This window comes from Eretmochelys imbricata, chromosome 11, assembly GCF_965152235.1.
Source record: "Eretmochelys imbricata isolate rEreImb1 chromosome 11, rEreImb1.hap1, whole genome shotgun sequence".
NCBI classification, from domain to species: Eukaryota; Metazoa; Chordata; order Testudines; family Cheloniidae; genus Eretmochelys; species Eretmochelys imbricata.
The window spans coordinates 47248462-47260141 of record NC_135582.1 but is presented as its reverse complement, the minus strand read 5'-3'; the positions used below and the strand labels follow the sequence as shown (position 1 = coordinate 47260141).

The window sequence follows — 11680 nt, the reverse complement described above, 5'->3', positions numbered from 1 at the left end:
AAATAAAGCAGAGCCCCCTTACCTCAAGTTATATCCTTACACTAACTCCCTCTGGCAGCATTTACGCCCTGCCATTTATATTTCAACATGTAAACATCTAGGGTGGCTTTTCAAGAATGCTCTACATTTATCAGTGGGACCAAATTTCAAAAGAGCTTAGCCCCCAGCAGTTTCCATTGATAGCAAATGGGAATTACAGGGTGAAGAACTTCTTTTAAAATCTGGTTCTTGGTGCCCTTAGATTTACCTCACGCATTTCTTAAGTGTCCGGTAAATTCAGCATATGAGGCCTTCTGCAGCCCCCAGACTTAAGTTATCTATTGTGATGCTACTCTTCTGGTCCACATGTCCTCATTTTCTAAGGAGGACTGTCATTTGATCTAAAATCGATGTTTTTAAGCAAAAAAGTAGAATGCACAAAATGACATGAAAAAACATACCTGACTGCATCAGTGTAAAAAAACACTGGCAAAGACTATATGTAGGCAAAATAAATATTTTATTGGTTTAATATTCTTGGTTTTAGAAAATCAGCCCTTACGTGTGTCTTCCAAACACATTCATAAATCTTTCAGATAAGCCTTTTTATAGAATATTGTTATACCTTAACAATTCTTTGATTGAGACTGACACAATATAAACATTTTTAATAGCTGGAAATGACAAAGGCACAAAGGAGAATCCTGGCAACATTCAGACATTGTGTTACACATCCACTAAACGTCCATCTGACCACAAAAAAAAAAAAGAAAAGAAAAGAAAAACCAACAACACATATGAACCCCATTTAATTCCAATTTTATCCATTGGAACAAATACATTTTCATGGCCTAAGCTACAATACAACCAGTGAAGGGTGTGTGGGGGGGGTTAATTTACTTCAATCTCCCCATAATACAACCAAGGTCACCCATCCACTCCAAGTCGCACATCCCCATTACTTTTCCAAGAGCAGTCTTTTTATTGTATTTTGCTTAATAAAAGACAGAAAAGAACTTCTCTTGATATAACCGAGAAGTAGTCAACACATACACCTAGACAGTGTTTAACATAAGGCACATTTCCAAGGAGGGGGAGGACTAGTAAGGAAGCAAAATAAAGTTATCTTCTGCACAAAGATAAAGCTTTCAGTGTAAGAACTTTAAGTAGTTTTAGGTAACCTCATATCATTCTACCACTCTGCTAGTAGTAACCTCCCCAAGAGTTAATAGAAATTTTTACAACAGAATTTTTCTTCTTTTGAAGTGGCACTAAGTAACAGCAGTGGAAACAATTATTGGTTGTTTCAAGCTCTCAAAGTGAATCAGTTATTGCACAGTAAATACCTCATAGAGGTCAGTGTTTTTTATTTAAAAAAGCTAGGCTGAAGATGTAGTTATTTATAAATTGGTTAGATCAAGTTTCATGACACACCTCTCCACAAAGAAATGAACTACACACAAATTAACAATAGGGACGTACAAATAAATATTAGGTCTTTCAAATGGCCATAGTTTTCTTGATAGTTTATGGAAAGTAGTAAACTAAGCAAAGTTTCTAAATCACTATATATGGACTCAAGAAGAAAAAAATAAGGAATGCATCATAGAAATAAGCATTGTATACAGTAGCCTATCTCAGCAGCTGTAGTGAAGCCCAAGTACATAAACGGATGCCTTCACCAGTGTACATCATCCAAGAGCAGAATTCCACAGCTTTGCTGGTCCACATGCCTACCCTTTGGAGAAAGAAAAGGCAATGAAATATCTACAATTTAAGAGCAAGACTAGATTCATGAAGGAGCATGACACAGTGGTGTCCCTTTAAAACTTGCCAATTGCTTAGATAACTAAACATGTATATTTATTTAGATAGCCTTTATTTGCAATAGTCAAGATATGCTCTACAGTGAAAACACAGCTGCATAAGCGAGCACTGCAGATACTGAAGTAAGGACGTTACATATTAAGTAAAATTGACAGGTTTAAGGGCCATCACTATCAGATGGCTGGAGTTTTCAAAGCCATCTAACAGATTTAGGCATATATCTTTCATCCAATTTTAATTAAACTTCAACTGAGCTGATGTAGTTTAGGTTTCAGGGGAGAAGAGCAATGTAAGACTTAATTTTCTTGTGGCTGTATAAAAGGATTTTATATTTTAACTGTGCAAGAATCCCTAAAAGTGAATCTAACACTTAAAAATACAAATATTCTATTTTAATGAAAAATTCTTCTGCAGCCAGTTGTTCCATTTCAGAAAGTTAAATTAATCAATCCAGCAAAATTCAAAATAATTACCTGTAGTACCTGTTTCATGGCTGTGTATCTTGCTTTGCATTAGCAGATCTACTTGGGGATGATACAGCTGCTAACAATCCACTTACTATTTCCCGTCTGATTTCACCAACAATAGATTCTTTGATCTAAAAAAAAAAAAAGATTAAACGGAGTTATAAGGTCATTAAGTTATACACAGCTCTGCAGAGGGTAAAACTGCACAGTACAGTAGATTAGATATTAGCTGCATGTCCTAGGATCCACAGTAGCAATGAATGTTTTTAAACAATACAGATGGAAAAGAGTCTGTATTGCAAAATAAGACGATCTGAATTTAAAGACTCTGAAAAATCATTGCGTTGTAGACTAAGTAGCTTTCCAGACAGTTTATATTTATATTTGTTTATATCTAGGGTTACCAGTTTTAGGTTAAAAACTGATAAAATCCTGACTACCTACAATTGTGAGAATAGAATTTTAGTAAATATGCATTGAAAACACCCTAAATGGAGCAATCTTTACAGTGTAAATAGATCTCTGGAGAAGGTCCGCAAGACCTAAAGACACCTCTATCCCCGATCCCCACTCCAATTCATTAAGTAGTTCACCTAAATGGTGGGCGGAGCTTTGGCTAGGATCATGATTTATAATATAAATCAAGGAAACAAATTTACAATATTCATGAGGGTTTATTTTTAGCAGAGAAACACCTGCCCATTCACGTTACCAGTTTGCCATTGGAATACTACTTATGCTGGCAAAGGCTATTTCACATAATTTCTATTAAAATCTGTTAATTAGGCTTACATATAAAAATTTAAAGGTGATTTAACGCTAGTAAGATCCCAGTTGGAGATGGGGAGGAGCAGAGAATGAGCAGATCACTACAGGCTTCAGTAAAGGAAAAGAAGGAGACCATGATGAGCAGACAAGGTGGTACTACAGCAGTGTATTACACGGATCTGACATGAATTAAAAAAAAATGTAAGGCTGAAAGACTTAGTCTCCATGCCAGTTAATCTCTTGGTGCCTCTTCTGAGACTACTCACTAGTGCCAATAGTAGTGGCTATTTTGTATTATATAATACACAAGCATGTAGGGACAGAATCAGACAGGCTACCGAATAGCCAAAAGGTTGCAAAAGTTTTTGGTCACTACCAAACCGAGCTGGATTTGAACAGGAGACACAGAAGGAAAGACTCCATCTCACATAACCAGTCAATTCCCTGAGCCATCTAATGTACTAATATTCCATTCATTCAAATGGGGTGCTTATAGGATGTCAAACTTCATTAAAGTACAATTTCATTAAGATTCTCCCACACCAGGGTACAGTCAAATAAAAATCATCATCCTAAAAACCAGCTTCTTTAATTTTGTTAAACAACATGCAGAATAATAAAGGGCCCATTTTCACTTCTTACAATGCTGCGATCTAAGAGTCAAGAAGTAAGCACTGTATGTGATATTTCAGTGGAGGCAAGACTGTACTTTCATCAAACAAGACAAGTAGTGTTCAGTACTTTGACATTTAACATTGCTGAATTCCTTTCTGTGGGAGTGAGTTCATTTACTCAGAGCTAGAAGTTAAGGTGTTTTTTTTTTTTTTAAACCAGTAAATAGTTATTGGTCAAAGCTCCCATACACCACAGTCCACCCAAGCATATTCTGAAACACTACATACTTTCTCCTTCCCCAACATGAGATCATGTGGCTATACAGAAGGGGCGGCCTTATTTAATAAGCAATGGGTTTAGTATCTGTGAAGGGGCATACCAAGAATGCATACTAATAGATTTCCTTTCCTTCTCCAACAAAAAAAGAATTCCAGTGCGAACAATGGAGTTACACAAGGATGACACTTTTCAGTTTGTGGTCATTTTAATGCTTATGAAATGGAAAGATTCTCATGAATGGTATTCAGTAGCATTTGCAGACTCTGCAAAAAACTTCCAGACACCCCTATGCCAATCCACCTAAATCCTGACCTTCAAAACAGTTCCGATTTTGGGCCTGAATCTCTCCTGAGTAGGCTGCTAAAACGGTTAAACTGTGTGGCAACTTTGTTATGTGTTCAAACATCACCTGTGGAGTGAATGCAGGCCAACTAAGTCAACATATTTGAATCTTAGTCTTCAGAACTAAAAGGCTATTGCACCGAATGATCAGAAGCCTCAGAAAACTCAGACAAATGCCATGAATCTCTCCTCAGAGTGTACATTTTTTTTATTTCCTATCACCTAAAAGATTTAAAGAGAAACTTCCACACTGAAGTACATTTGAAAAGAACATTTCCTGAAACAACAGCATACTTTGACTCCATTTTTCTTTGTTTCCTGGACTACTCTTACATACTGTTTGAATTATAACTTTCTCCTTCCTCTCTCAGCTTCTTCTGCAACATCCGGCCATGATATCATAATCCCACATATGACATTACAGTTGGTTGCCGAAAGAACCATAGAGATGTCACAAATGCAACATTAGGGCTTCTTTGGAAGACCAAATGTAGAACGGTAAAATGGGCTGCCTGGTCTCTACCTGGTCCTGTCACCTGAATCAAGTAGGCAGTTTCCAGAACTTCTCTCACCTTTCCTTGAGCTACTCTATTGGATGCCATTAAAAAACAAAACAAACAAAGCCATTTACCACAGAGTTACTTCCTATTCTATGTAGAGGCGTAAATGGTAGTATCTCAACCTCCCTGGTGCAATGGCAGGAAGCAAATGTCTACTTCTTAGCGCTCATCACAGATACAAGGATGCAATCAATCACTCCAGGTGTACCTCACTAACAGCCACGTTGGGAAACCCATACTCACATTGCATAGGGCCACACTCTACAAATAGTCCCAGTTGCTTCAGTGGGGCTACTCATGGGTGTAAGGTACTATTTAGGGTGAGCAAGGGTATTGAAAGCTGGACTCGTCTGTTTGACGCACTGCCAAGTGTTTTCCATATTAGCTAAGCTAGATGTATCCTGTTGTAACATTAGTACTTCACTCAATTTTAACACTGGTGTCCAGCCATTGTACTGCAGTTTTCTCTCTCTTTTCTTTGTCTAGTTAGGCAGTTACCCAGATCTAAACAGATTAAATTCCTTCAGTCTCTTCTCAAACTAGAGGTCATGCTCTCAAGAACATGTATTATATCATTTACCATTCTGTGCTCCATTTTACAGTGTAAGCATTCCTGCCCATCTAAGTTTAATGGCACAGAAAAATTCTGGGTGTTTGAAAACTTCAAGGATTCTTTATTTTCATTGTTTAGTTTTTCTACCAGAGCACAAAGTTTCAGTGCTTTTGTGGAGAACTGAGGGAGCTCAGAACTTAGCCTATTTAAGTATGAATAAGGGGGGGCCTCATGCTCCTTTACCCTCCCCGCTCCCTCCCAAAGTCTGGTAGCATAGCTAGGATTGCAATGTGACCCCACTTCTGTCTGTTTCTCCACCTGTAAAATGGGATTATTATTTACTTGCCTGCTTCACAGTGGTGGAGTGAAGGATATTTAATATTTTCACAGTGCTTTGAAGATGTAAAGCGATCTAACAGTGCTATCTGCATTGTGGGTGGCAACACAGGGGAAGGAGGGTGGTGGAAGGCAATTGCCCTAGGGCTGCTACTTTTCCTTCCACACAGGTAGGTGGAGCTAAACTGGCCTGCCTGAGGAAGTAATTTGTACAACTGTACTATATATAGAGCTGGATCAGATTACTTCCCCACCCCCAACATCCTGGAGCAACTGGGGACCAGGTATTAGGCTGAGGCTCAGAGAGTCACAATTTGGTTGTGGTGTGCTCCTGGGACAGCACAACTGCACGCTGCCCTTTCTCAGGGTTCACAGCAAAGCCACAATTGACCCTTAAGTGACCTGCTGAAGGCCAGTGAGTCATTTTCAGAGCTGGGATTAAAACTTTCTGGTTCCTATTCCTGTGCTCAGTGCACAGAGCGAAAAGTCCACATTCCCACAGGAGCACTTCCGGGAGAAAAATATTTGATTTCCTTTTCCCTGGTATTTTCGGTGTCATGAAATTTGAACTATCATGGCCAGTTACATGCAATTAAGAAAATATGTCACTGTCCTATTTTAAAACCAAACCTGCAGAAGAATGTGGCAACCAACCCCCCCTTTCTTTCACAGACAACAGATAACTGGTCCAAACACATACACACAGATGAGGATCACTATAATGGTTCAGAAGAGCTGGAGTCATTTGTTCTGACCACAGTTCACTCCAGTCACACTCCTAGAACTAGCAATGGTTTTGCGGGAGGGGCAGGGAAAGAGGTAGAGAGTAATCTCCTTAAAATTTACTGTTGAGACCTTTTGGATACAATGTTTCATCAATAAATTAACCCCAAATAGCCCTTACTGCCAGATGAACTTCAGAGAGAAACACCTTCCAGTGTAATTTTAGTTTGAAGTCTGACATGCTTTCAATGCTACCAAGCAGAGGCCCTGAGGGGCTCTTCCTTACCATCCCCTTGGTACTAACCAGTTATCCTTTATGTGCTCTAGAACACTGGTTCTGAAAGCCGGTCTGCCACTTGTTCGGGGAAAGCTCCTGGCGGGCCAGACCAGTTTGTTTACCTACCGCGTCCGCAGGTTCGGCCGATCGCGGCTCCCACTGGCCGCAGTTCGCCGCTCCAGGCCAATGGGAGCTGTGGGAAGTGGCGCAGGCCGAGGGACGTGCTGGCTGCCCTTCCCGCAGCCCCCATTGGCTGGGCACAGCGAACCGCGGCCAGTGGGAGCTGCGATCGGCCAAACCTGCGGACGCGGCAGGTAAACAAACCAGCCTGGCCCGCCAGGAGCTTTCCCTGAACAAGTGGCGGACCAGCTTTGAGAACCACTGCTCTAGAAGGTGCTGTTAACTGTTTTTCTCAGATATAACAAACAATTATGATTCAACCCATTGGTGGCTGACAGCAGGTCCACTGCTGCAGGCTCCAGTGAGTTTGCAGGGAGGGCAGGGGAGAGGATCCTGCTTCCCAGTGCCAAAGAGTTAAGTGCAGTACAACTAAAACCTCGACTAAGCAACATTTTAAAAACCCAGGACCCCAGTAGACTGACCATATTTTCTCACCTCCCGTATGACTTGCTGCAGCTCCTCGTTCTCCACACTTCTGTGAATTTCATCCACTGAAGGCAAAAGAGGTACTTTTTCAAGTTTTTGTTCCACCTCTGATTTGGAGTCTACAGACTCCTCAGAGCACTCAGCTTGCTGCCCAGTGCCTGCTCTTGCCGGCGGGGTGGGCGTTAAGGCAACAGATGCTCGGTATAACTTCTTGCTTTGGGTCTTGGATTTTCCAGTCAGCTCCGATGAGTTTACAGCAGCTTTTCTACTTGTGTGACTGGAGCACACTGAAGAAGAATCTGAGTTTCCATGAGAGAACACCGACTCTGATCCCTCTGCTGGAAGAGTTTCCAAACCAAACTCTCCCAGTCCCAACTCTGACTTCAGAAACGACTGCTCTCGAATAAGTTCAGAGACCTAGGAGTGCAGAGAAACCAGTTTGTCTTATTTCCCCTTGTATTTTCTATAATGACTTAAGACAACAACAACTAGAAAAATGGTACTCACTGGTGTGTTGCCTGTGCACCTCACAGGCAACGCCAATTCACACTGTTCTGCAGAACGACATAAGTCATGTGCAGACAGGACTCTCCCTATTTTTCTTATGTATTCAGTCACTTAGTCATTCCATGATATGTACATGCTTTGCCTTTGTGACTGCAACCAAGGATCATAAGGAATAATCTTCTATTTAAAGCCAAACTAAATAAAAATGACTGCAGTGCTGCAAACCACTGACTTTTGTAACAATGGATGCACCCAGTCAAAGCTGATGAAAAATATCCATAAGTCTTGAATGGTTTCTCCCCCGAGTAAAGCAACTGAAAGATGCCTATGTTTCTGCAAATTCTGGAAAGCTTTCTTATGAAGTCTGTTATAGTTCTATTTGTCTAAATCTAAATAAATTAATGACAAAAAGGGTACTTATTCAAGGTTCCTGGACCTGCAAATAACTGACCATAGCATAAAAGAGAAGTACTGCAGCAACCTCACCATGTCCCAACAATAGCTAGCCAATCCCAAGGAACACCTGCCCTCCACACATCTCTCCTAAAACATAAGTTAGATCATGCAAATACTTACGTACATGGGTTTCTTTGATCACCTGAGCAGTGCCACTGTTTTCAACAGGACTACTCACGTAGGTAAGTGCTTGCAGGATCAGGCCTCTAATAAATATTAAACCTGTCCCACCTTTCTTAAGAAAGCCTTTTCTAACAATGTTTAAAACAAAATTACTTACTGGTTCCATTACGTTCAGTGGAGAAAAGCATGACAGATTATCAGTGCTTCGGCTGCCATACATGCCCTGGAATATTAAGCAAAATTAGTATATTGAGGTTTGTTTTTTTAAGCTGTCAAATGTTAATAAATATATTGCGTAGTAAGAAACATTCTGAAGAAATAAAAACATGGAAATCAGGACACATATAAAGCTGGTTAAAGAGGGTCTTTTCAGTCATTTTAAAAGCAGGCCTTTTTCTAGGAGAGGTTTTAAAATATATGTATATTTATAATACTCCAAGACTTTAAATTTGGCTTTGGATCACAGTAATCTCAGTTTTTCCTGTGCTTCAAAAATTTCTCCATGACAGAGTCCCACAGAGGAGGATCTGGCCTGTGTCCCTGCTGCTCCTGCACACAGACCTTCTATAACAACATTAAAAAGAACAGGAGGACTTGTGGCACCTCAGAGACTAACACATTTATTCAAGCATAAGCTTTCGTGAGCTACAGCCCACTTCATCGGATACATACAGTGGAAAATATAGTGGGGAGATTTTATATACACAGAGAACATGAAACAATGGGTGTTACCATACAGACTGTAACAAGAGTGATCAGGAAAGGTGAGCTATTACCAGCAGGAGAGTGGGGGTGGGGAGTGGGGAACCTTTTGTAGTGATAATCAAGGTGGGCCATTTCCAGCAGTTTACAAGAACAGTAGGAGGGGAAATAAACAAGGGGAAATAGTTTTACGTTGTGTAATGACACATCCACTCCCATTCTTTATTCAAGCCTAAGTTAATTGTATCCAGTTTGCAAATTAATTCCAATTCAGCAGTCTCTCATTGGAGTCTGTTTTTGAAGTTTTTTTGTTGAAGAATTGCCACTTTTAGGTCTGTAATCGAATGACCAAAGAGATTGAAGTCTTCTCCGACTGGTTTTTGAATGTTATAATTCTTGACGTCTGATTTGTGTCCATTTATTCTTTTACGTAGAGACTTTCCAGTTTGGCCAATGTACATGGCAGAGGGGTCTTGTAAACTGCTGGAAATGGCCCACCTTGATGATCACTACAAAAGGCTGCCCCCGCTCTCCTGCTGGTAATAGCTCACCTTTCCTGATCACTCTTGTTACAGTCTGTATGGTAACACCCATTGTTTCATGTTCTCTGTGTATATAAAATCTCCCACTATATTTTCCACTGTATACATCCGATGAAGTGAGCTGTAGCTCAAAAAAGCTTATGCTCGAATAAATTTGTTAGTCTCTAAGGTGCCACAAGTACTCCTGTTCTTTTTACGGACACAGACTAACACGGCTGCTACTCTGAAACCTATAACAACATTGGCTGTGAGAGGTAAGAGAAACTGTCAGAGACTATGACATTCTCATCAGTGCCATGGTCTGAGATGGAGTGGCAGAAGCAGACACACAAGAGTACTTTGTTGAGAGGGTGGGGAAAGAGGGAGAATTAAAGAAAAGACGAGACATGAAACAGTTTCTCTCCTACCCCACTGACACACATGTGTATGTCTCTTTTCTTTCCCAGAAGAATGTTTGTGTTACTAGTGCTTCCTTAATCGTTGAGTAGGGGTACATATATAGTTTGTAGGATGGTGGCAAAAGAGGAGCAATAAAAGGAAGCAAAGCAGAGACAGAGAAGGGGAAGGAACCAGAAGAAAGGTGGCACAATGAAAAGCAGAGACAAATTTGCATCTATGTCCAGTCCTTCATTCACTGGGGGGGCAACACTAGCGGTAGCAAACTCGACCTCTTTGAGGCATAAGTATGCACCTCCTGTTGCTCTCTACAATGACTTTTGGCTAGCAAAGGAGCAGCGTGGATGAACTCCTGAGGGAACAACTCCAGTCCCTAGGGGTGCAGTGATGCATGATGGTTACGGTTGTGGGAGTTCAGGTAGATTTCTTGGGTGGGGATTGAAGAAAACAGGAGAAAGAAGAATGGCAGAAGTGAAGTGGTGTGAAAGCCCAGGGTGTGAGAACAAGATCTGCACAGCTAGGTGTTAACAGTTTAGCCTCAAAGTGGGGAACACTGTATTTTAGTTTGTTTTCCCTGAGCTTGGACTTCCTCTTCAAATTTGAAAGACCCCCTGACAGATAACAATGAAGTGTCACTTCTGAACTAAACTAAAAACACACCTCCAAGATTCAACAGATTATTTTCCCAACTAGTCAAGGAAAATATTCAAAGCTTTGGTTGGAGACTATTCTGATTTCCAAGTTGGTATCTTCTGCCCTGTAAAGGAGACCCTGTGGTTTACTTCAGCATGCAATTAAAGTAAATGCGCTGCTAAGATATATGAATACTTATTGCAGAGCAACACGCACTGTGAGCGTCTGAGGTCTGTAAGGTGAAGACATATGTAAAGTTCTAAGCTGTTCCTCCAGAGCAAGCAGACGTTCCTCTAACTGCATTTCTAGCTCCTGTAGCTCCATGCGGACCGATTTTCTCAAACTCTGGAGTTGATCAGCTTCGTATCTATATGCAGGTAAATGATAAAGAACAACAGTATTCTGTTAGCCAAGAGCCATAATCCATCACATCCTCTGAAGCACCATGGCAGTAAGGACACCAGAATCCACGGTGCACCTCAGTACTGAATGATGCTCTTTCACAGGAAACCTGCTGCCACCCGAGTAGTAGTGAAGGGGAAGGGAGCAAAAGGATAAATTCAAAGAGAAAACTTATGTCAGTGGCTATCTGTAAAAGAGAGGGGGGTTGGCTGCCACATTCCTTTTCTGCATAACAGGGATGTGTTCCACAAGTTTCAAATTAAATTCAATATAAGTCAAGCATATGGAGTTTAGACATTTATACACATTTTTTTAAATGGATTCGTTTCAAAATTAAAAAAAAAAAAAAACAACAACAACAACATCATGATCAAAATTTATTTCTCCTGCCTGGTTCTCTCTTCACAAGCAGTGGTAGCAACAGGGTCAAGAGGCCATTATCAACAGGCAAACTGCTTGTGAATTTAATTAGTTTTGAATTAGGCAAGTCAAGGGCTGCTTTAAATGTGTGAAGTAGATAAGCAATATTTAAAACTGTTCCAGATCAGCTGGATGAAGCTCTTATTGAAATCCATGGTCAGGACAGT

The 11680-nt window shown here is 40.5% G+C and overlaps 1 protein-coding gene across 4 annotated transcripts in view; it reads right to left on the bottom strand.

The window, feature by feature from the left end:
- Positions 1–480: 480 nt before the first annotated feature.
- Positions 481–11680, bottom strand: part of ITPRID2 (ITPR interacting domain containing 2) — a 57082-nt gene continuing 45882 nt past the window's right edge. The window contains exons 15-19 of one of the 4 annotated variants that reach the window (XM_077829750.1): positions 10908–11058; positions 8576–8641; positions 7342–7749; positions 2280–2404; positions 481–1717 (exon numbers count right to left, since the gene is read on the bottom strand). In XM_077829750.1, the coding sequence (XP_077685876.1) occupies positions 2294–2404; positions 7342–7749; positions 8576–8641; positions 10908–11058 (736 nt within the window). In that variant the 3' untranslated portion in view covers positions 481–1717; positions 2280–2293. The remainder of the gene's footprint in view (positions 1718–2279; positions 2405–7341; positions 7750–8575; positions 8642–10907; positions 11059–11680) is intronic. The other 3 variants (XM_077829754.1, XM_077829753.1, XM_077829752.1) reach the window with 3 other exon arrangements.